This window comes from Herpailurus yagouaroundi, unplaced genomic scaffold (genome assembly GCF_014898765.1).
Source record: "Herpailurus yagouaroundi ecotype Mexico unplaced genomic scaffold, PumYag 160, whole genome shotgun sequence".
Taxonomy (NCBI): Eukaryota; Metazoa; Chordata; class Mammalia; order Carnivora; family Felidae; genus Herpailurus; species Herpailurus yagouaroundi.
The window spans coordinates 25,834,854-25,860,781 of record NW_024412401.1 but is presented as its reverse complement, the minus strand read 5'-3'; the positions used below and the strand labels follow the sequence as shown (position 1 = coordinate 25,860,781).

Sequence of the window (25,928 nt, the reverse complement as noted above, 5' to 3'; positions counted from 1 at the left end):
AGAGAGAGGGAGACACAGAATCGGAAGCAGGCTCCAGGCTCTGAGCCATCAGCCCAGAGCCTGACGCGGGGCTCGAACTCACGGACCGCGAGATCGTGACCTGGCTGAAGTCGGACGCTTAACCGACTGCGCCACCCAGGCGCCCCATGTGTCTGCTCCTTTTTATTGGGCCTGGGCCCTGGGGCATAACTCCAGCCTAACTCTGTGAATCTTACATTATTCAATCCTTTCACCCTCTCCTTATTTTTCATGCCACATGATGGCACCTCTGTCCACTAACTGATAATAACCTCTTTATCAGGAGAAATTTCTTGAACATAAGACATATTCTACTGTCCTGACCAAATTCCTAGGTCTAGTCAGTCAGGACTCCCCTGACTTTATGCCAGCTACAAGCCGCAAGAACCTAAGTGTCCTCATCTGTAGAATGTGAGCTTGCCAGAAGTAATATCTAAAGTTCTGAATAATTTTAAAATCCCATGATTCTAAATCAACACTTTTCTTTAGGTTTAGGATTTCTTACTGTAGTGTGGTGTTTCTTTATGAGTATACTTATTACTTCTGAACTAGTATCTAAATTTTTTTATATAAATTTTAATATATTTTTTATAGAGATTTTTTCATATAGCAGAAAGGATGTGAGTTGAACAACAATACATTCTTTTCATCAACAGCTTACCTTTCTTCATTATTTTCCATCTGATTAGGAAAAGCAGCAAAGTCTAACAGTAATTTAATGGCATCAAGATATCCGTTGTTACAGGACCAGTGCAAAGCTGTTCTTCCCTATAAGCATAAACAAAAATCAGGTGTATCTGGAGTAGGTATTTTTGGACATATACTTAATTATGAAAAGGGAAAATATTAAATATACAGTGGAGAAAATGGATGGTATCTTAACCAAGTGATCAAAATTAATACTATGTTAAAAGGAACGATATGTTTCTAGAGGTGATACCCCGAAGGATTCAATATCACTTGTATAATATTCTAACCAAAAATGTAAAACTTAAGTCTAATTATGAGGAATCATAAGGCAAACTCCAATTGAGCGAGATCCTACAAAATAAATGACCTGTATTCTTAAAAAAAAATTTAATACCATGAAAAATAAAGAAGGCATGAAGCATTGCCAGAGATACAAGGGGGTATTTCATAGTTTTAAAGAAGTCAAAGAGGAAGATATCACAACCCTAAATCTGTATGCCACAGCTATTAAATATACAGAACAAAAAGTGACAAAATTAAAAGGGGAGATGGTCAAATCCATAATCACGGTGAGAGATTTTTAACCCATCCTTTGTAATAGTTCATAGAACAAATAAATAAAAGAGCAGCAAAGATATAGAAGACCTGAACAATACAGTAAAAAACTTTGATCTAAGTGATATATAACATTGCATCCAACTATGACACAATTAGTATTCTTTTCAGGTGTACATAGAACGGTTACCAAAATCGATCATAGGCTGGGCCACAAAGAAAGCCTCAAAGGACTTTGAAGGATTAAAATAATTCTGAAATAAAGTAAAGTAAAGTAAAGTAAAGTAAAGTAAAGTAAAGTAAAGTAAACTAAAGTAAAGTAAAGTAAAGTAAAATAAAATAAAATAAAATAAAATAAAATAAAATAAAATAAAATAAAATAAAATAATTGTGTTATTCTGATTGCTTTCTGACCACAGTAGAACTGAAGTTACAAATCAGTGTGGTAGACAGAATAAATGCATGCTTTTGCAAAGATGTCTACATCCTAATCTCTGGAATCTGGAACTATGTTATGATATTGGAGAGGGGGAATTGAGGTTGTAGATGGAATTAAGGTTGCTAATCAGCTGAATTTGAGATGGGGAGATTATCCTGGATGATCTGAGCAGGCCCAATGTAATCATATGGGTCCTTGTAACTGAAGGAGGGAGATGGGGGGGTGAGTGTCAGAGTGATGCAGTGTGAGGGTGACTCAGCTAGTCATTGCTAGCTTTGAGGATGGAGGAAGGGGGCCACAAGCCAACGAAGGAGGGCAGCATCTAGAAGCTGGAAAAATTAAGGAAACAGATTCTTTCCTAGAGCCTTCAAAAGGAATGCAATCTTGCCCACACTTTGATTTTTAAGCCCCATGAGACCCATTTTGGACTTCTGACATCCAGAACAGTAAGATAATACATTTGTGCTGTTCTAAGCCACTAAGTTTGTGATAATTTTTTTTTAGCAGCCAGGAGGAAACCAACATAATCAATAATCGAAAGATAATGAGAAAATGCCAAACTGCCTAGATATTAAACAATATGCTTCTAAATGATCTATGGGCCAAACAATAATCAAAATAGAAATTAGAAAATGTTTGAACCCAATTATAGTGATGGTGCAACTTTGTGTGTGTGTGTGTGTGTGTGTGTGTGTGTGTGTGTGTGTGAGAGAGAGAGAGAGAGAGAGAGAGAGAGAGAGAGAGAGAGAGAGAGAATCCGAAGCAGGGTCCATGCTCAGAGTGGAGCCGGACGCAGGGCTCAATTCCACGCTGCGATCATGATCTAAGCCAAAAATCAAGAGTTGGATGCTCAATTGACTGAGCCACCCAGGTGCCCCAGTGATGGTACAACTTATCCAAACTTTCAGGATAAAGCTAACGCAGGCTTAGAATAAGAATCATGCATAAATACATACATGGGAAGTGAATACTAAAAAAAAAATCAATGATTTAAACTTTCACCAAAAGAATCTTTGAAAAAATAGTACATCAAACCTGAGGAAAGTAGATGGTAGGAAATAATAAAGAGAAGAGTAAACACCAATGAAATAGTAAATAACTTCAAATATGGAAAATTAACAAAGACAGTAAGTCCTTTGAAAAGATGAATAAGATGGAAAAATTTTTTTAAAAACAAAAGAGACAACACACATTACCAATATATGAAATGAATAAGAGGAAATTACTATAAGTCCTATAGTCATAAAAAAGGTAAGAGAATATGTGACCAACCTTATGCAAAACATTTGATATTTTTAATAAAATGGATCAATTTCTCAAAAAATGCAACTTACCGTGGCTGAAAAGAAAATAATTAGAAATGTGAATAGTCTTGTATTTATTAGTGATGCTGAGCCAGTTATTAACACCTTTTACACAAAGAATACCTCTAGATAAGATGGCTTCACCAGGGAATTTTTCTGAACATTTAAAAGGAAGTAATACCAGTATTACACAAATTCTTTAGGAGAATAAGAGGAACTACTTCCTAACTCCTTTTAATTCACCATGTAAACAGCAGAGGTAAAAAACACATGTTGAAAGATGCAGAAATAGTATCTAACAAAAATTAAATGGCTAATCGTGAATAAAAAACCCCAATTCTTGGCAACTAGAAATACAAGGAAACCTATAGCAAACACCGTATTCAATGGTGAAATAGTTAAAGCTTTCTCCTTGAGAAGCCAGAATGAATTATGGGTGCTAACTATCACCAATTCTATTCAACATTGTATTGGAGGTCACAGTTCAATAAGGCATGCTATTCACAGATGCTATGGCTGTATATGCACATAATCCAAAACAGTACATAAGACCTAAAACACTAGAAAGTAGCTTGGTATACTACTTATGTAAGAAACCAGCAACTTGTAAAAAAAAATGTAGAAGATACTACAGATTGCAAAAGATGCATTTCTAATAACATAGGTACAAGAACCATTTTTTACATATTTTTCATTATGTCACTTTCACATATAGGAACAATCCTGATAAATATATATTGAGTGAATTAATAGAAATTATATTTTCTGGCTTGGAAAAACATAATATGCCAGTATTTTTGAAGACTTAATGCAATTAAACTAGCAAAAAAAAGTCCATAGTGGCAAGACTGAGAGAAGTCAATACAATCCTATATGGCTAGGGAAGTGGATATTAACCCACATGGGTTAGAAAGCAGTTTGGCAGTAATATAAGAGCTGAATCATATTCATATACCAATAATAAATAATCTCACTTAGGGGAAATTATTCTAAGGATACAATTTAAAAAAAGTTAAATGCACTTTGATGATTAATGAAATGTGATTTGGGGCGCCTGGGTGGCGCAGTCGGTTAAGCGTCCGACTTCAGCCAGGTCACGATCTCGCGGTCCGTGAGTTCGAGCCCCGCGTCAGGCTCTGGGCTGATGGCTCAGAGCCTGGAGCCTGTTTCCAATTCTGTGTCTCCCTCTCTCTCTGCCCCTCCCCCGTTCATGCTCTGTCTCTCTCTGTCCCAAAAATAAATAAACGTTGAAAAAAAAAATTAAAAAAAAAAAAAGAAATGTGATTTATACTATCACAAAAAACTATCCAGCAACAGGAAGTTACTTATTTAATTTTAAAATTGGGGTTACAAACATAGTTTGGATCCTGACTCTCCACAACAACCCTGGCCCTGTTGTCACCTTAGGGTAATTATTTAAGCTCTATGAGCTTCGATTTTCTACCCTGCAAATGGGAATAATAATAGCAACTCCTTTAGAAAGTTGCTGTGAAAGAGAGCCAAAGCATAAGAGACTCTTAAAAACTGAGAACAAACTGAGGGTTGATGGGGGGTGGGAGGGAGGGGAGGGTGGGTGATGGGTATTGAGGAGGGCACCTTTTGGGATGAGCACTGGGTGTTGTATGGAAACCAATTTGACAGTAAACTTCATATATTGAAAAAAAAAAGTTGCTGTGAGAATTGAATGAGTTATGAAACATAAAGCTCTTAGAACTTTGGAATATTCAGCATCTATGATTATGTGGAAAATTATATACCAAAGGAGAAAACGCTGGTGATAATTTTAAGTGAACAAAACAAAAATGTGGTTTATGAAGTATCATATATGTATGTATACACAGACATACACATATACCATGTATGTTTATTTTAAGAAGTTATGAAATTATTCCCATTCTGTATTATGACTTTGTTAAATTATATATGGCTATGGAGACAAGAACTAGAAGGAAAACAGGGAAAAATAAGACTCATTTTTAATTAACACATAAATTTATAAGTGATCTCTTTACTTGGTAAAATGTTGTTTTACTTTATTTTAGTTAATGAAGAATAAATAAACACCTTGGAGCAAACAATACAGAAAAGACTTAGAATTTCTACCTCTTTGTCTTGAATGTTAGGGTCTGCATTGTTTTCCATGAGCACTGCCATGCAGTTGATGTAGCCGCCATAGGCAGCGCACTGCAGAGGGGTTCTTCCCGCGTAATCTTGCACATTTGGATTGATCTTATTTTCTATCAAGATCTGGCAAACATCAGCATTTCCTCCCAGTGCTGCCCAATGTAGGAGAGAGTGTCCATCTTGATCCACTAGATCTACCCTTGCTCCACCTGAAAAAGCAAAAATATCAGTAAAATGTTGAACATAGAGAGCACTGATCAAAAAGGAGTCTGAAAACAGCAGTCCCTTAAACGCTTTGCTCTTAGCATTGTATACTATCTGCTTTGGATTTTTACAACAAGCCTGTAAGTTGGTCAGGGTAGGAGTCATTTTCCGTTTACACGAAATCAAACTGAGGATCAGGCAGGTGAAGTGGTTTTTCCAAAATCACACAACTACCAACAGGTGGAACTAGGAGTGGCCCTCAGGTTTCCTGATGCTTGTGTGTGCATGCGTGTGTGCGCGCCTGTGTGTGTGTGTGTGTGTGTGTGTGTGTGTGTGTGTAGGTGCGCATGCATGTGTGCATGCATGCGTGTATGCGTACGTGTGGGCACTCCTCCCTCCATCTGTCCACCCGGGTGGCCCTCTGCCTGTAAGCTGTTTCAGCGAATGCAACAATTCCTACCTTCTGAGAGAGACTTAGTAGGAGCACTCTCAATAACTAACCTTTAATAAGTGTCTGGATCACATCTTTGTGTCCCATCTCACAGGCTCGGAAAAGTGGAGTGTGCTTCATGACATCAGTGGCATCTACTTGAGCGTTATTTTCCAACAATAACTTCACGGTGCTGACGTGGCCAGAAAGGGCCGCGGCATGTAATGCTGGAAAGGGAGCAAAAGAAAGCAAAGAACTCTTTGATAACAACGTCACCTTTTTCTTATTCTGTGTATCTTTTCCTCTTCTGATGTCTTCATTTTGGCTAAATGCAATTTAATCTTAAGGATTCTCTATTGTTCACTTCTACAGATTTGAATCTTCCTTTCTATTCATATGTACTACTCACATTTCCCCCCTTCCTGTCTATCTTTCTCATTTCATGGTTTCTGTCTTTCCATCCTGTTGCTCTGAAATGCTTTCCTTTCCTCAGTTACTACTTTATTATCTTTTCCTCCCTCTTAGAGGGGAAGGGAACAAAAACATGACAAAAGAGAAATGATTTAAACGAGGCAGGCAATTCTGCCCACCAACCCCCTAATAAACATCTGCCCCTGAGGGTTGGTGTGATGGGAGGTGTCAATCTACCAGCCCTTCAGTGGCTTAGCCGTGCTATTCCTGCCATCGGTCTGCATACCCATGTGGTACAGAGGGTATGTGCATCCCACTGTATTCAGTGCATTTTTCATACCACATGGCTCCAAATGCAAGCCATTGATTTCCTCAGGGCCCAATTTAAGAAGCAGCAACTTGTTTCAACATTGGAGAAAACACCTGAGAAGGAATGGGGTCTGCCTTCAAATGGGATTTGAAAGAGTCATTTTGACTATATATGAGTTTCATGTTATGCTGACCTGTGCCTATGTTACTTCGTTCTAGCACTTGACTTATGTCATTACTCTTTGGATTACTCTTTAAATTGTATTTAAATACACCACTGCTTAAGTTCTGAGTTTGCCAACATAAGTGCCTAGAGGTCTGGGCCAGTTCTTCCTAAGTATCATGGCTCTATAATGCCTAGAACAATGTTTCTTTCATAAGGAGTGATCCATGGACCAAACCTAGGATGCCTATAAAAACACAGATTCCCAGGCATTTACTGAGAACCTGCTACGGGCTGGGTATTAATGTAAGGGTGGGAATTCAGCAGAGAACAAAATACATAAGGTTACGTTCTAGTAGGAGAAGCAAAATAAAAATGGAATGGATAAGCAAGAAAGTGTCAGATGGTGACAGATGGTATAATGGCAGTATTAAAAGGTACCTTGATAAGCAGAGTGACTAGGAGACCACTTTAACGGATGGTGATGGAAAGCCTTGCTAAGGAGCTGATATTGAAGTTGAGACCTGAATCATAAAGAAAGAGGGAGCAATGTAGAGATCTCGAGAGGGAGGAGTTTGGACAAAGAGAACAGTTGGTCCAAGGGCAGGAGTGAGTCTATGTGTTTAAGGAAAGCTAGGAAGCTGCAGCACAACGAATAAAGGCAAGTAAGTCGGAAAGGTAGAGAAGGCCAGGTATAAGTGGCCACATAGGGCCCAGTGATGAAGACACTGACGGACTTTACATAGGTGAGTGACAGTATTTGACTTGTGCTTTAATCAGATTGCTCTAGCTGTTCTGAAGAGAAGGCACTGTAGTAGGTTAGAATGAAAGCAGACAGACCAGCTAACACTGTTGAAGAAGACTCAGTAAAAAATGATGGTGGCTTGAGCTAGGGTGGCAGGAGTGGAGATGAAGAGAAGCAGAAAGATTTAAAATATAATTTAGGGACACTTGGGTGGCTCACTTGGCTCAGCATTGGACTCGATTTTGGCTCAGATTATGATCTCACGGTTTGTGAGGTTGAGACTTGCTTCCGGCTCTGCGCTTACAATGCCTAGCCTGCTTAGGATTCTCTCTCTCCCTCTCTCTGCGCCCCCGCCCCCCCCGCTTGTGAGCACATGTGTTAGCTATGGATTGAAGAATTGAAAAAGCAAAAAGGAAACACTGAGGTATCACAGAGGTAGTAAATGCAGAAGACAGCCAGCAATTCTAGGACTAGGGGAACATAAAGAAGAAGATGGAATTGTTAAAACCTAAAAGCCTAGAAGAGGAGTCCTGTGGAGTGGAAACTCAGACCTCTGAGCAGGGCTCTGCTTGACTGGTGTTGGTGCTCTGGGGCTGGTACTGTGAGTGTTGGAGAAATTGCAAGAAATTAACCATCACCACTGGAACAAACTATCACTGCTGTGTTGAAGAAGGCTGACTAGGGTGATGCTGACAGGAACAGGAAACCAAAACAAGAATAGTAAGCAAACAGGAAGGTGTAATCCCATTCTTCTAGCTTCCAGTTTCTCTCTACTGCCCCCTATGGGTGGATTCTAGCAGGGCACCTGCTGGCAAAGGGGAAAATGTGGTCTACAGAGCCCCGGCCCTGGCATGTCAAAGACAGGAGAGTCCCGTTATCATATCTAAAAAACATTAGCAAAAATTCCGCCATATTGAATACACAGATAATGCCCATATTTTTCTGATGGTTTTATATATTTTTTTTCAGTTTATTTGAGTGAAGATCCAAATAATGTCTGTATGTGGCTGTTGATGAGAACTCTTCTTTCATGGGAAGCAAAAACAACCCTGTAGAGGGATGATGGAGACAAACTCACTCTCGTAGAAGAGAAATGGCAGGAAGGCATGTCTGACATATAATAGAATCCCCTTAAGAGAAAGAGCCAGGGAACTGACGAATCTGAGAAGAAGTTATGTCTGAACTCCAACCATGGGGCACATCAGAAAGACACCTTTGGTCAAAAGGATGGAAGTATCCTTGCCCATACTTTATTAAAATACACGACAAAGTTAAACTAAAAGCAAAGCTAGTGATGGAGTGAAAGCCTGCATACTAATGGGAGTCTGACAAAAAATGAAACGTTCAGACCATTTATAAACTCAATGTCCCACATATCATGTCTGCAATATACCCTTCTTTAAGAAGCTTAAGGTCAAGAGACTCATAAATATGGAGAACAAACTGAGGGTTACGGGAGGGGCTGTGGGAGGGGGGAGGGGCTAAATGGGTCAGGGGCACTAAGGAATCTATTCCTGAAATCATTGTTGCACTAGATGCTAACTCATTTGGATGGAAATTTAAAAAAATAAAAAATAAAACAAGTTAAAAAGTAAAAAAAGAAGAAGCTTAAGGTCTACTGTGAAGCGCTGATAAAGAAATACTCTTGACAGTTCAAGTCTTTATTAAAATTGGTATTACCTAAAACTCTTTAAAAAACAGTTTAGGGGCGCCTGGGTGGCGCAGTCGGTTAAGCGTCCGACTTCAGCCAGGTCACGATCTCCCGGTCCGTGAGTTCGAGCCCCGCGTCGGGCTCTGGGCTGATGGCTCAGAGCCTGGAGCCTGTTTCCGATTCTGTGTCTCCCTCTCTCTCTGACCCTCCCCCGTTCATGCTCTGTCTCTCTCTGTCCCAAAAATAAATAAACGTTGAAAAAAAATTTAAAAAAATAAAAAATAAAAAAATAAAAAACAGTTTAGAAGGGGTGGTGGCATAGGGATAGAGAGGGAGATTGTTAGGTATAACCCTGCCTCCCCACCAAATGCCACATCAGTAGTTCTGGTGGGTGCAAACAGCTCTACTGTGTTTCCATAAGTAAGAAAACACTGAGAAGCTTGTAGCTGAGTTTTTATTCTGGTCTGTGTTGTGCTAATGTGCGATTTTCTTTCTTTTTCTGACTTGTAATTACGATATAGTACCCAAGGTAGAGATTTCCAAGTTGACAACGAAAGCTAAAAAAATTCATACCTCTCTTATTAGCCAACACACAGTTAAAGGGGCCTCTTCTTAGAAAAAGAGAGCGAAAGAAGGATCTACTGAAAGCTTTGGATGCAAATCTAACGTGAAGCTCTGAAGCTTCAAGAGTCATGTGGGGGTTATCTCTAAAATGGGAGATTTGGGAGGAGGTGATGCTCTTCAAATCTGAGAAAAGAGCACATTAAATGAGACATACATAGATATGTGCATTCCTTAAAATATAATCCTGTATTTTTGAAGTATGATCGATAACTACTAAATATGCATAGTTTAAGTACAGGTTTATTTATTTATTTTTTTATACCAAGATAAACAACATGAAGAGTTCTCATAATCATGTTTAAGGGGCAACCAGGCTTTTAAACCAAATGCCACCATTCACCTGGTAGAAATATAGGCTAATTTGAGCCATCAAACTTGGAGGAAATAAAGCTTTTGGAGTGATATCCTGGTAACCCAAACTGAAAATGTGCCAATGGAAGTCAAACAATATTAGATTAGGAACAATGATTTCAGGCATTACTGTACAACTTGTAGGGCACCTATACACTCTGGAACCCTAAAGAAAGCAAATGGAACAAGTCTCCCAGTTCTTACCTGTACCTCCGTATTTGTCTGCCATGTTAATATCAATGTCAGATTTTAAACTCAGCATAGTCCTAAGGACATCATCACTGCCTTTTCCAGCAGCCCACATAAAGGATGTTCTTCCTTCCAGGTCTGAATCATCTTTCACTGAAGGATGTTTTAAAAATACTTTAACTGTTTCCTGTAAGAAAACTTGATTAAAAAAAATTGAGACAAGAGGGTAGCATTTTCTATGGTAATAAAGCCAGTGTTATATGTGACTTCCTCTAAGATGCGAAGTATTTTTTCCCTGCTTTCGAATCAAATGAAATTATCTTTTTTATGAATAATGAAACTACAATTTCCATTGAAAGTAACAATCCTCTTTCTTTATATATTAGTTTTAGTTTCCATGCATTTCAAACACACAACCTAACTCCCTCATTCAACATCCTCATAATTGAGGATGAACATCCACAATCAAGTTTGAAAACTTTATAGGTCACTCTTTGAGAGATGAAGTGATGGTTAAAAGACTCATGGGGTGCCTGGGTGGCTCAGTCAGTTAAGCGTCTGACTTCAGCTCAGGTCATGATCTCACAGTTCATGCGTTCGAGCCCCGCGTCGGGCTCTGTGCTCCAGCTCAGAGCCTGGAGCCTGCTTTGGATTCTGTGTCTTCCTCTCTCTCTCTGTTCCTCCTCCACTCATGCTCTGTCTCACTGTCTCTCAAAAAATGAACAAATGTTAAAAAAAAAATTAAAACACTCAAATATTCAGTGTCATGACCAACATTAAAACATAGGTTTTTCTTGGACATTTTACATGCAGAGACCTGTATACTCAGCCATGCCTCATACATTCTCTTGTTGTGTGTTTTGCCACTATAATTAAAAAAATATTTAATGCACTTACTGAATAATGATGTGTAACTACTGACAAATGCAGTGTTCAGTTCGTTTAAACAGATATTTATTTATCAAGTCCTATATTCCAGGTCCTTCCTCTATGGAATCACACTAAAATTAGGACCTGCAATAATCCTAACAGGGCCTGACAATTTTAATGGGGGTTAATATTCACAGCTTTCTAAATTGCCTCTTTCCTTAAGCCTCAGATGCTTACACACATTTAGGGAGATCATAGAAACTTTAGCTTGAATGGAAGTAAAATAGTTTCAGGAAAAAAAAAATTCTGAAGGTTGTGAGCTGGCCAAAAGTGTCTAAGTGTTGATGCTCAATATTCTAAAGCAAGATGAAATTCAAGGGCAGCCCTTCATTCCCAGATGAAGGTCATACAAATGTGGTTCAAGGTCATACAAAGGTGGTAGATATAGGAGTGGAGTCCAGAGCTAAATCACAGCACCCTTTCCACTGTATACACCGTATGCCACTGTATACACCACTTCCTAGTGTTAAAGCTCATTGAGCTACTGAGGTGTTAGAGTGGAGTGCTCTTAGGATCTACTGTGTATGCTTAGTACACACAAGATTGGAATAAACAAATGGATTTTAAAACATGGTAATTTTTTGGTCTGTTTTCTTTTACTAATTTGTAAACATTTCCTTGTTGAGTATGTTTTTGTAATGATGAATGTTCACAGAGGTTTGTGGATTTTTGTTATTATTTTCTAAAAAGGGACTTATAGCCTCCTGTGGGTTAACAGAGTCCAAGGAGATGAAGGGGCTTGAAACTGAGCTTAGAAGATTTGCATAATTATTAAAAAATCATCTCCGTAATTGGCAGATTATCCAGAGCAAGTATTTCTTTGGATAAACACCCATAATGTTCTGCCATTCTTCCTTATTCCCAGTACCTTAGTCACTTAATTGCTGGTATCTGTGCACATGTTAAATTTGGAGTCTAAGATGTGGGTTCAAGATCTTGGGCAAGTCATTTAATCTCTTGAAACCTTGGTTTCTTCCTCTTCAAGTTAGGGATACCACGTCCTCTCACAGGCTTGTGTTGAAATATGAATCGAGTTCTGATTTCCATAGGTTTAATAGGCTGGGCCAATGAATTTCTTATCTATCTGTAACAAGAAAGAGCTCCTCTTCAAAATATACTTTGTCTTTTTCTGAGACAATAGAATAATGGGAGACAATAGAAGATAATGGTTTGCCAAAAGTCTAGGTGATACATTTATAGAAATGCCAGGAAGGAGAGACCATAGCTATAGTTGCTCTAGGTACCAGAGACAAAGAACAATGGGAAAATAAGATATTTTAGGAATCTGAGCATTAAATTTATTCAGTGGTGCATTTGGGAAGGTCAGGAAGATGGGATTACACTATGCTGAGGATGGCATTCTTATAACGTTTTTTTTTTGTTTTTTTGGTTTTTTTTGGGGGGGGGGACAGAGAGAGACAGAGCATGAACGGGGGAGGGGCAGAGAGAGAGGGAGAGACAGAATCGGAAGCAGGCTCCAGGCTCTGAGCCATCAGCCCAGAGCCTGACGCGGGGCTCGAACTCACGGACCGCGAGATCGTGACCTGGCTGAAGTCGGACGCTTAACCGACTGCGCCACCCAGGCGCCCCTCTTATAACGTTTTTAAGTTTGTTTATTTATTTTGAGAGAGAGAAAAAGAGAGAGAGAGAGAGAAAGCAGGGGAGGGGCAGAGAGAGAGGGAGAGAGAATCCGAAGTAGGTTCTGCACCATTAGTGCAGAGCCTAATGTGGGGCTCGAACCCACCAACTGTGAGATCATGACCTGAGCCGAAATCAGGAGTCGGACACTTAAGTGACTGAGCCACTCAGATGCCCACATTCTTATAATTGAATGTAACCAAAGTTTCCACTACACACACCCATGCAGAATACAGTAAAATAAACTCTGACTGCTTTGACATGTGCCTTTTTGGATAAGTCTCTAGTTCTTGGAGGCCACTTACTCAGGAAGCTGAAACAGCCTAGCTGCTATGTTACTGGCTGGACTGAGGGACATAAAGGATGCAAAAGTGCTTTGTAAAACTGTAAAGGGTGGCAAGGGAAGAATTATTAAAAATATTCAATACCTTTAGAAATAATTCACATTTTTGCTTTCTCAGCTATATAATACACAAAATTATTAGCACTAGCAATAGAAGGAATGCATTGCATTTCTTGAGTCCCTGCTCTGTACCAAGAACTACACTAGGCACTGGGCACAAATTTTCTCTGATTCTTATAACAATCCTGAGAGGAAAGGTATAATTATCCTCATTTTACATGTGAAGAAACTAAGGCTTAGGAAGCTAAGAAACTTGTTCCAGGTCATACAGCCAGCCGATGGCAGAGTCAGGATCCCAGCCAAGGTTAGACCAGTTCTAAGGCCTTGCCACACAAAGAAAATACTTGAACACTAAATGCATATAAAACCTTAGTGCCATAAAATTAATGAGAAGATGAAACATACTTACATAGAACAAAATGTTACACTGAACAGTTAATATAAAAACTGTGTTAAAATTTCACATGACTTACAACTATCCCTCACTTTACAGTCAGAGTTAACAGTCTGAGCAATTGTTAAAATATAATTGCTACACAAACACAAACACTAGTACGTGTAAAACTGAAATGTGAATAAGGTGAGTGGATTGTAGGAATGTCAATTTCCTGTTTATGATACTGTTTCATACTTTTGTAAGCTGTTACCATTGGGGTAAATGTGGCTGAAGGGTACATGGGATCTGGCTGTTTTATTTCTTATGACTGCATATGAATTTGTAATTATGTCAAAATAAACATGTAATTACGCAAAAAGATAACTGGAATTTGTAATTATGTCAAAATAAACATGTAGTTACACAAAAAGATAACTGTCACATTTTACTTACGGCAAAGTTACTCTGAGCTGCATAGTGCAAGGGTGTTGCTCCTTGGCTGTCGGATGGGATGGTTCCAGATTTATTTCTTTCTAAAAGGAGATGGACAATCTGTGCATGGCCTGAAAGTAGACACAAGGCAGTTATCACGTAAAAGGACTAGTTAATTTATAATCTATTTTAAGGAAAGTTTTCTGAATAGTGGCCCGCAGTATAGCTACTTCTAACTTCTCACTAAAATACTATGATCACGTAGAACAAAGGCGAACACTTACAACACTGAAATTTTAATGATTCAATCAGAAAGGAAATGATATGAATTACAATTGCTAGATTGAGAAAGAGTATATTAGGTATCAGCCCACTGCATTCCCTCGCTCTGTTTTATAAAACTGTCCATTAAAAACAGGAGGGAAGCCAGCCCCTGTCAGCCATCAGGGTCCCTAATATCCAGGTCTCACTGTACAGCTGATCAGAACCGCACAGCTTTTCGGGAGGACAAAGTATAATAGAGCCTCTTGTAACCTCTGAGGCCTCCTATCAGTCCGCTCTACCCTCCCACCTCCGCTTTTTTCACAGTAGGTGGTGATTTCAAATCCCAGAAAACGTGTGGCAGGAATGATGAGGTGGTGGCAGAGAAAATACTCCGCAGCGCATTCTGGGGGATGTGGTTTCCGCAAGTGAAGAGCTGTAGAAAGGATCAAAGGATGAACAAACATGGTAGCGGCATATTTGGGAGGCCTGAATATCATGCATTCTATTGCTTCCGTGTTCTGGGGACCCGGGCAGCAGAAGGACATGGACACACCGCAGGAGAAAAGCAGGCAGAAAAGGGGAATGTGGGTGGGAGTTGTGCTCACAGACCTGCTCCCAGGTATGACGCAGACGGAGTTCTCTGAGGTGGGCAAAGTGAGATCACAGGCAGACTACTGAGACATGTCATCTTGTTTGAAAGATAAGGAGAAAAATTCTGTAAAGGCAGTATGAAAATACACTATAGGACAGGGAACTAGGAACACCATCAGGAGACGAAACGCATACCTCAGAACATGATCTAGAGAAGGGTCCAGAGGAAAAGCTCAGGAAACTGTTTGGCATCCTTGACTTGGGCAAAGAGATGTCCTCAATGGAATGAAACAGAATATCCTAAGAAGGAAATAATCTGAAACGCAAAGGTGATGGAAGGAGGCGAAGAGGAAAAAAGCCGAGATACAAAGAAATTGGGATGTGGGAAGGGAATCAAAATACAGCCTAAAATACAATCTATGAGAGTCAGAAAGAAAACAGAACTAGGGAACAAAAAGTCACTTTAGTGACCTGGAGACGAATTTGCGAAGTCCTCCCAGAACGCACCAGACAAAGAGAGAGGGATGAAACTGCACACTGAAGTGAAATCTAAATAATAATTATAAATCTGATAATAAGACGGAATGCAAATGCAAAAAGTATTCTGAAAAGACACAACGTGTAATTTAAAAACGAAGCCTGCAATAATAACTGGGGAAAACTTCAGATCATGTTAACAACTACTAAAAAAGCGATAAGTAAAGGCGTGCTAAACTCCTCATTTTAAATTCGGTGGAAATCAATAGATGCAGTTTTGCTTTTAACTCTTGACTTATGTTTTAAAAAGTTTTCGATAAATTTAAAAGTAAACACTAATAGAACCTAAAACTCTCCTAAAACACTAGGCAATTCAAAACCAAATAACAACAAACCTAATCTAGATACCAAAAGGCAGGGGGAAAAAAAACCCCAAAACATCAATAATACTCAAAGAACAGAATAGCAGAAAAAAGACCAAATTATATATCTTATAATAGTGACTATGAATGGGTAAAACTCCTTCACTGAAAGAGAAAGACTCTCAGATTACACGCCCTCCAAAGCCAGACACAGACACATTTTTGCACTCTCTCATCTAACAAAGTGATCTCCAAAAAGGTTAAGTAAAAGGCATATCAGAAAAATATGAAGAAAAAAAAAATCACATATCATAGTATTGGCACAAACATAAAATTAAAGCCCTCCTCCCCAAATACACAAGCATTGAATGTGAAGATTATTTTCTATTTACATTTGTCAATGAATGTACATTACTCTTAAAATAAAAACATGTTAAGATACGATGTTGAAATTAAAACCGATATATAACAGAGAATACATTTATATTACTAAAATTTAAGCATACAACAGAGGGATAGAAGATGCCACATATCAACTAAAAATTAAATTAAGGGCACCTGGGTGGCTCAGTCAGTTAAACACGCAACTCTTGATTTCAGCTCAGGTCATGATTTCAGGGTTCAAGGATTCGAGACCAGCGTGGGCTCTGCGCTGACAGGCAGAGACTGCTGGAGATGGTCTCTGCTCCTCCCGTTTGTGCGCATGTGCAAGTGCGCACGTGCAGATGCGCATGCGTGCGTGTGCCCGCGAAAAACCCTTAAGTTAATTAAACGGAGGTGGAAGCTGAGGTGAAGGGAAGCCATGGAGAGTTTCTGGTACTCATTGCAGTTCCTCCTACCGTTGATCCTATGACTGACAGCTCACCTAGCAAAGCTGCCCAGTGAAGTGGGGTTCGAAATAAGTTGTCGTAAGATGTTATATTGCAGCTTTCATATGAGGTCAAGACATCAACCACTGTCACATTCCCATCAGCGACCGCAAAGTGAAGAGGTGTCCGACCCTCGTAGTCTTGCCAGTTCAGTAAGGACTCCGTGGGAGCAGCGTCCTATTTTGAAGAAACCAGAGACTTCAGACACACGTGGAATTCTCAGCAAATCACATTTGACATAAGCACGAGCTGAGCCATTTTCTAAACCTGTATATTCATTCTCTTAGCACAAGTGATAAAACTCAGAAAAAAAGTATACGTTCTAAACCTTTAAAAATTTCTTGTCATGTTTAACTATAAAAAATGCAGAAAAGATATAGTAAGTACCATTACTGACTATCCAGATTTAAATAGGTGTCAATATATTGCCTAATGGCGCTTTTGTACCTGTTATGGATTCGGCTAAAGCTGTATGTTTTATACTTTTGTTCCATACGTATGCATCCATAAACAATATGTAAATTATATATGTGTGCTTTCAATATTTATACCTCTGAGTTTATACTATGTATATCCTTTGGCAGTTTTTTTCCTTCAACACTATACTTTTGGGTGTCCATGTTGATACTAGTTCATTTGTTAAGCCACAATTTACTTATCCATTCTCCTTGTGAGGGACAGTTAGGTTATTTACAGTTGTTCCATTATTAACAATAATGCTGCAATGAACATGCTTCCTTTACATGTCCCTTTGTAGCACATGTGTGAGATTTTCCTCTAGCCCAGACACCTAAAAGGGGAATTTCTGGGTACAAGGATATTTACATTATCAATTACGTATTATCAAACTGCTCTCCAAATGGTTACACTAATTAACACATCCAGGACAATGTGTAAAAGTTTTTATTTCCCCACATGCTGGCACAAATTAACCCTTTGGTATTATCAGGCTTACTACATTTTTCCCCCCTTACAGGAATGAAAACATTTTGCTGATGTTTTCATTTTATTTATTTTATGAATGAGGTTGTGTTTTATCATATGCTTATTGGCTGCTCTGTTTGAATTGACAGTTCACATTTACTCATTTTTCTCCTAGGTCTTTGTATCTACTGCGAGGTCCCCTTTCAAGAATAAAGGATTTATTTCCCTAGCTGCTGTGAGTGCTGCCAGCAGATGACCCTCAACTGTCAGACTTTTACAATTGCTTCAGCTAAAGACAGTTGCTTCACTCAAGGTCATATCCCTTCTTAGATTAGGTCACAGCCAAAGCCAAGCCTTCCTGCCCCAACCTGAAAACTCTCTTAAAGGCCACACAAGTTTAGAGTTGCCTGTGTGGTCATCCTATTTTATATATAAAAAAAAAGTATGAAAGGTATTTTAAACACTTCAAAAAAAGTAGTAGAATTTTACCATGGTGGCATTTTAGGCCTTTGAGTCTCCAAAGGACTAAGATGTGTTTACAAGGAAAAAAAAAAAAAAGCCAAATCTGTGAGGAAACAAGATATGATGAGTGACAAGTATCCTCCAAGTACTCCAGATATTGGAGTTGACACATAAAGAATATAAAATAACTATGAACATGTAAAAAAATTAAAAATGAAATAAAAGGTGAATAAGGTAAAATAACTATCAAAATGACGAAGCAGACTTAAAAAACAAGAAACAACAAAAAGAACTTTTAGATGTAAAAATATCGGATTGAGCAATGAATAGGGCAAACGAGAGAGTGGACTCAGGTGAAGAAAGGCTGAGTAAACTGGAAGCCGTGTTTGATGTAATTACCCAGAACATGGCAAGAAGATGGAAGGTAAAACAGACGAGACATGGAGAATAAAATAAAAATGTCTAAAATATGTGTAACTGGGACCATAAAGGCAAGAGTGTAGAGAATGAAAGAGAGGTAATATTTAATTTTTTTTAATGTTTATCCATTTTTTCAGAGTGAGAGCGTGAGTGGGGGAAGGGCAAAGAGAGAGGGAGACACAGAATCCGAAGCAGCTCCAGGCTCTGAGCTGTCAGCACAGAGCCCGAGGTGGGGCTCGAACTCACGAACCACGAGATCATGACCTGGCTGAAGTCGGACGCTTAACCATCTGAGCCACTGAGGTGCCCCAAGAGAAGTAATATTGGAAGAGGTAATAGCTATATATTTTCCAGAATGGACATGAATTGATAGTATACACCAAACATGACAAAAAACACCCCAAAACCAAAAACCAAAATAATGCACCAAAAAACAAACAAAAAAACCACCCCCCAAACAAAAGAACCTCCCCCCGCCCCCACCAGACACACTGTAGTGAAACTGCAGAATGCCACACAGACAAGAATGTAAAAGCAGCCTGTGAGAAAAGATAAATCATCTCTAAAGCAATGACATTTACACCAATACAGAATGCTCCACAGGAACAATGAAAGAAAGAAAGCAGCAGAAAAGCCTGAAAGAGTAGAGAAAAAGAAGTACTTAGAAGTGTGTATACAGAAAAACTATATATTCAAGAGCATGGTAGAAATGTAGACATTCCTTTTTAAAAAATGTTTATTTGTTTTGAGAGAGAGAGAGAGAGAGAGCATGTGTACAAGCAGGGGAGAGGCAGGAAGAGAGGGAGAGAGAGAATCCTAAGCAGGCTTTCTCTCTCAGCGCAGAGCCTGACATGGGGCTCAATCTTACGAACCCTGAGATCATGACCTGAGCCCAAATCAAGAGTCAGACGCTTAACCTACGTCAGGCTTAACCTACTAGCCACCCAGACGCACTGAAATGTAGATATTCTTAAGAGCAGAGAGCATTCACCACCAATACATCTACCCTAAAGGTAGATCCCTAAAGGGAGTTCTTAGAATTATATTTCAGGAAGTAAGATATTAACTCCAGAAGGAAAACTTGAGATTCAAGGAGCAATGCAGAGCAAAGGAATCAGTTAACATGTGGGTAGAAATAACTATTGCATATACAAAAGAATATTATCTTTTAAAGTCTAATTTGTGTGTTACAAGCAAATAGGACTAAACATTCGACTATCATAGCTTATAAGCTGGAATTTGAGAAGCACTGATTAGAAACCTCAAAGAATCCACTGATAAATATTCAAAATTAATAAGAAAGTAATAAAAATTAATAAGCAAGTTGGTTAGATTCATATTCAATGAACAAAAATATCAACTGCATTTCCATGTGCCTTCAACTACCAGTTAAACATACATCTTAGATACACTAACAAAAAATAATAAAAGTTCAGGGGCACCTGACTGCTCAGTCAATAGAGCACTCGACCCTTGATCTCCCTTGAACTCACGTTCAAGCCCCATCCTGGCTATAGAAATCACTTTAAATAAAAGCAGTACTATTTTTATTTTTTTAAGTTTATTTATTTATTTTGAGAGAAAAAGAGACAGCATGAGTCAGAGAAGACCAGAGAGAGAGGAAGAGAGAGATAATCCCAAGCAGGCTCTGCACTGCCAGCACAGAGCCAGACATGGGGCTTGAACTCACGAAACTGTGAGATCATGACCTGAGCCGAAACCCAGAGTTGGACGCTCAACTGACTGAGTCACCCACGCACCCCATAAAGCAGCACTATTTTTAAGTAGCAAAAAAATAGAAATAGTTCCAAATGTCTGTTAATAACTGAATAATGTATGGCTTGTTCAGAAAATAGAATACTACATAATGGCAAAAAATAATATGTTACAGGTAGACACAGCAACATAGATAAAATCACCAGCATAATATTGAGCAAGAAAAGCATGTTGCAAAAGAATACATTCAATGTGATTCCATGTATACAGAATTCAAAAGCATCAAAAATGAAACAATGTAGTGTTTAGGGATACGAATATATGTGGTAAAACTATAATGAAAATCAGGAATATAAACACATCATTGAGGATAATGGCTGCCTCTCAGAAAGGGCAAGAACAGAATGGTGTTGGGAGGTACCCAGGGAACTTCAAAGGTAACGGTTAATGTACTTGTTCTTATGCTCAGAGATGAGTACGTGAATATTTGTGGTTTCTATATTCTTTACAACTTTTTTGTTTTTTAAAGTAGGCTCCATGCCCAACACAGGGCTTGAACTCACGACCCTGAGATCAAGAGTTGGGCGCTCCATGGACTGAGCTACCCAGGTGCCCCTTGTATTCTTTATGTCTTACAAGCATTTTACAGATATCTCTACGCAGTGTTTAATAGGTGCAAGTAAACAGAGCCAGGGAAGGATAAATACAAATTCAGGAAAGTAGTTGATGGGGGACAGGGCAAGTGTGGCTTAAGTAGAGAGGATGTGTTTGGAAACCGGCATGTCGGAAATTCTGTGTGGTCTTAAATAGCAGCATAGCAGCACTACTGTGTTCTATTTCTTGAGTGATGGGTTCACGTGCCTGTTTTGTTTCTTCTGGTTCATAATTTGTTTGTGTGTCGTATATACGCTTTTGTATACTGGCTATTTCATAACAAAAAAGTTGTTTGTCAGCAAGGCAGCCCGGGGCCAGCAACACCACCGTACTCACCAGGATGCATCGCACCGTATGAACAGCACTGGGATCTTTGTGGTTAGCTGCCCAGTGAAGTGGGATCTTGCCTTCGACGTCAGGGATCCCGATGTTGGAATCGTGCTTGATGAGCAGCTTCACGTGCTCCGGGTTATTGTAATAGGCACTCCAATGCAGAGCCGTTTGCTGCAAAATCGCGAGAGGCTCAGAAACACAGCAACAGTAACACAACAGATTTCCCCCAAGCTTTTATTGTGTGACGGGCACTGTTGTAAGAGCTTTCTGTATTTTACCTCATATAGTCATCGTGATAACTCTAGGCAATGAGTACTCTTGATTCTGCATGTGATTGATGAGGAAAGGGAGCACAAGGTGGATGAGTGCTCTGCTCACGGGTATGAAGGTAGTTAAGCGGCCGGATTGAGATTTAAATCCAGGCAGTCTGAAGAGGCAGTCTGACCTCTTAATCATGACAGGCATTTAGGTCATCAGGTACTAATCAGTGGTAATACTGAGAAAAAGAAAAGCAGGCCGGTGGTTTATGAATAATTATCAACAAGGTAAGTAACAATCTTGATATCGCACCAAGCATTTTAAGAATTTGATAGAATGTTTTGAATTTCAGTATCTATCAAAAAGAAGATCCATGCATAGGAAATCATGGATTTGGAATCCATTTCTTATATCAAAGTACAAATTTAAATTTAACTATGATTTTATAGGATAAATTGTTAGACTTACTACTGATGTTAAGATACATGTTGCAAATACAGCGATATTGGCTTTATTTTGGATAAAAGTTAAAAGTGAACATCCTGTTGGGGCACCTGGCGGGCTCAGCAGGAAGAGCATGCAACTCTTGATCTTGGGTCATGACCTCGAGCTCTGCACTGGGCGTGGAGCTTCCTTAGAGAAAGAAATAAGGGCACCTGGGTGGCTCAGTTGGTTGGGCTTATGTCATGATCTCACGGTTCGTGGGTTCAAGTCCTGCGTCAGGCTCTGTGCTGACAGCTCAGAGCCTGGAGCCTGCTGCGGATTCTGACTCCCCCTCTCTCTGTCCCTCCTCCACTCATGCACTCACACACTCTCTCTCTGTCAAAAATAAATAAACGTGGAAAAAAAATTTTTTTTAAATGAACATCCTGAACTTGTTGGCATTGCTTTAAAATCCCCTCTGCCGTTCTCATCAACAAACCACAGTAAGACTGGTCTCTGTATTAAAAGAGTCACTGAGCAAACACAAAGAAATGGTTGGGCTGTACATTATCTCTTATGAACAGCAGTATCATCAATCCAGTCTAGAATCAGATCATTCGCCAGTAGGAACCAAGCTCACTTGCTACACTAAAAACTTTAACTGTTGACATATGTGGAATTTACGTACAGTGCACCTACAGGCATTTAATACGAAGAGTCACTCATTCCTTTTTATTTAGTAATGACTGTAGAACAAAAACAGTCACAAATATAATAGAAAATAATTTCCTATAGCTACATTTTCTTCCTTCTTCCTCTTCTTCTTTTTCTTCTTCTTTTTAATTGTTTTAAATGCTTATTTATTTTTGAGAGACAGAGCGTGAGCGGGAGAGGGGCAGACAGAGAGGGAGACACAGAACCAGAAGCGGGCTCCAGGCTCTGAGCTGTCAGCGCAGAGCCTGACACAGGGCTCAAATTCACGAACTGTGAGATCATGACTTGAGCTGAAGTTGGACGCTCAACCGACTGAGCCACTCAGGTGCCCCTCTTCTTTTTTTTAAGTAGGCTCTATGCCCAATGTGGGGCTTGAACTCACAACCCCAAAACCAAAAGTCTCATGCTCTACTCACTGAGCCAGGCAGGTGTCCCTATAGCCACATTTTCAATAAACAACATATACAGTTTCTGTAATTCTTTTGTTATATTATGTTTGCTCTGAATAGGTTTACTGAAAGGTAACACTAGATCTGTTGGATCTAATAGTACAAAGTTTGGGATTGTACTTTCTACATCTTTAAGCAATTTTTTCTAGTAATGATTATTATTTTTTTACTGTGATAAAATGTACGTAACACAATTTATCATTTTAACTGTTTTTAAATGTACAGTGCAATGGCATTAAGCACATTCCCAAAGCTGTGCCACTTCGGCGCCTTCCACCCCCAGAACCTTTTCATCTTCCCAAACTACACTCCATACCCATTTAACAGTAATTCCCAATTTCCACCTGTTCCCAGCCCTTCACTTAGCATAATGTCTTCAAAATTCATCCATGTTGTAGCGTGTGTCAGAATTTTGTTCCTTTTTAAGGCTGAATAATATTCCCTTGCATGGACTGCATTTTGTTTCTCTAACCATCCATCAACGGACATTGGGATTGTGGTCATCATTCTCCTACTGTGAATAATGCTGCTATGAACATGGGTGTATAAATATCTGCTCACATTTTTTATTTCAGCTCTTCTGGGTTGATACCCAGAAGTGGAACTGTTGGATCATGGGGTAGTTCCATGTTTAATTTAAAAAAAAAAAAAAAAATTTTTTTTAACGTTTGTTTATTTTTGAGACAGAGAGAGACAGAGCATGAATGGGGGAGGGTCAGAGAGAGGGAGACACAGAATCCGAAACAGGCTCCAGGCTCTGAGCTGTCAGCACAGAGCCCGACGCGGGGCTCGAACTCACGGACCGCGAGATCATGACCTGAGCCGAAGTCGGCCGCTTAACTGACTGGGCCACCCAGGTGCCCCCATGTTTAATTTTTTGAGAAATTGCCATCCTTTTTTCCATGGTGGCTGCACCATCTTACATTCCTACCAGCACTGCACAGGGTTCAAATTTCTCCACATCCTCACCAATGCTTGTTATGTTCTGTTTTGGTAATGACAGTCCATCCGAAAGCGTGTGAAGTGTTATCTCATGGGGGTTTTACGTTGTTCAGTTTAAATACATGATACAAAACTTTGGGTCTGTGAAGAGTGTAAATTAGAAAAACAAACAAACAACGGATCCTTCCTGTCAGTTTGAGAATCGTTGCTTTGGGCTTTTGTCCTGTTCTCGTCTCTGTGCCTGCCTGGACCTTGCAGATCTGTTTTCCATCTGTCTGGCCGGATCACCTCCCATCCCTGTTCAGTAACAGAACAGAAAAGTACTGGACAATAGCAGGGAGTTCCTAGAAGATTCTGAGGAAGACATCATGGTGCCTGAAGACATCTGTGCCTTGGTAAGTGATTCATGGGGCTTTGTGGACTGATCAAAGTGCTTTTTCAGTGAAATATTAGCACTACAAACATGGTATGAGTTAGGAATAATACTGGTTTACAGTAGTTGTAAAATAAGGTCAGAGTTGATTTCAGAATGCAGGCTTATGTGAGTCATGGGTAAACAAATTCTGAAAACTACAGGAAGAGCCTGTGAAGGGCAGTGTAAGGGTCAATGGACATGAGCCCAGCGGGTTTAATCCCAAGAGTTTTAATCACATATGGGCGTGCTGAAGGTAGCAAGAACTCCATGATTCGGTGCCTCGTGGAAAGGAAGAGGATTTTTGCACTTGTCTAACTGAACACCACATTTTTATTTCCTGTAAAGAACGATCAAAGCATTGGTCAAAACAGTGGCTGGCGTGTTCAGTATGTTAAAATTCAAGATCTGGGAGGATAACTGATCCTGGCAACAAGTGCCAGAGCAGATGTCAGAGCCAAAATGAAACGAATAATATTTATTGTATAGCTAACATTTATTGAGAGTTATTTTATGACGATGCTATGGGAATTGTGTTAAACCCTATTTATATGGGTTTAACCCTATATATATTTATATACCTCATTTTATCTTCAACAACCCTATCATCCCCTTTTCACATGAGAAAATGGAAGAGCAGAGGAGTTAAGAAAATTTTCCCAAAGGCACAGAACAAGTAAGTAGTGGCTTCTAGACTGAAACTCAAGAAGTCTGATGCTAAAGCCCAGACCATTATACCACTGTGCACTTACTACATTGCCCCAGGCATTTGGCCACAAGGAAACTCACCCTTGGTAACTATCGCTACTAGCTGTCAAATATTGGGGTTTGGAGATAGGCCTGGGTTGAATTCTAGTCTTGCCTCTTGGATCTCGGACAGAATTTTAATCTTCCTGAGCTTCAGTTTCCCCATCTGTGAAAAGGAGATGATACTACCTACCACACACGGTTGGTAGGAGGATAAAATGGCAGAATTTAAATGAAATTTTTCACTGGGGAGTATGAAGACTAGAACACATTCCACCATGTGTAGGAGCAGTGGTTCTTCCTTGAGCTTTCACATCATAAAAGGATGTGAATTTGCTTTTGCTCTTAATTTGCCTCCTGATTTTGGCAGTCCCTTACCTTTTTTTTTTTTAATTTAAGTTTATTTATTTATTTTGAGAGAGGGAGAGACAGAGAGGGAGGGAGGAAGAAACTCCTGAGCAGGTGCCGCACCATCAGCACAGAGCCCGATGCGGGGCTTGAACTCACGCAATCATTAGATCATGACCAAAGCTGAAACCAAGAGTTGGGCCCTTAACCGAATGAGGCAGCCAGGTGCACCCCCTCCCCCTTACCTTGTTTTTATCCTGTGTATCCACTTCTCCTGGTGCCATAAACTTCAGCAGAAGCGCCAAACACTTGGGGCTCTTGTGCCGAGTGGTCAAGTGCAAAGGGGTCATCTCTTCCAGATCCTTTTGCATCCAGTTTGCTCTGCGTGTAAGTAAGAGTTTCATGAAACGATAATTTCCCTAAATAAATAAATAAATAAATAAATAAATAAATAAATAAATAAATAAATAGAAAGAAACAGTAAGAAGAAATTTAGTTTGGGGCCAAGGAATTTTCTAAATTTTAAAATGTTTTAAGTAGTTTAATTATTCTGCTAGAGTAAAAATATTTAGATATA

At 39.4% G+C, this 25,928-nt stretch overlaps 1 protein-coding gene across 7 annotated transcripts in view; it reads right to left on the bottom strand.

Annotated features, from left to right (window-relative positions):
- INVS (inversin) overlaps positions 1 to 25,928 on the bottom strand; it is a 157,327-nt gene that overhangs the window by 51,729 nt on the left and 79,670 nt on the right. For 5 of the 7 annotated variants that reach the window (XM_040481818.1, XM_040481817.1, XM_040481823.1 and 2 more), the window contains 8 exons: positions 25,597 to 25,770; positions 21,062 to 21,229; positions 16,546 to 16,726; positions 14,008 to 14,117; positions 10,223 to 10,394; positions 5,836 to 5,991; positions 5,110 to 5,339; positions 680 to 786 (listed from right to left, as the gene is read on the bottom strand). In XM_040481818.1, the coding sequence (XP_040337752.1) occupies positions 680 to 786; positions 5,110 to 5,339; positions 5,836 to 5,991; positions 10,223 to 10,394; positions 14,008 to 14,117; positions 16,546 to 16,726; positions 21,062 to 21,229; positions 25,597 to 25,770 (1,298 nt within the window). The remainder of the gene's footprint in view (positions 1 to 679; positions 787 to 5,109; positions 5,340 to 5,835; positions 5,992 to 10,222; positions 10,395 to 14,007; positions 14,118 to 16,545; positions 16,727 to 21,061; positions 21,230 to 25,596; positions 25,771 to 25,928) is intronic. The other 2 variants (XM_040481819.1, XM_040481820.1) reach the window with 1 other exon arrangement.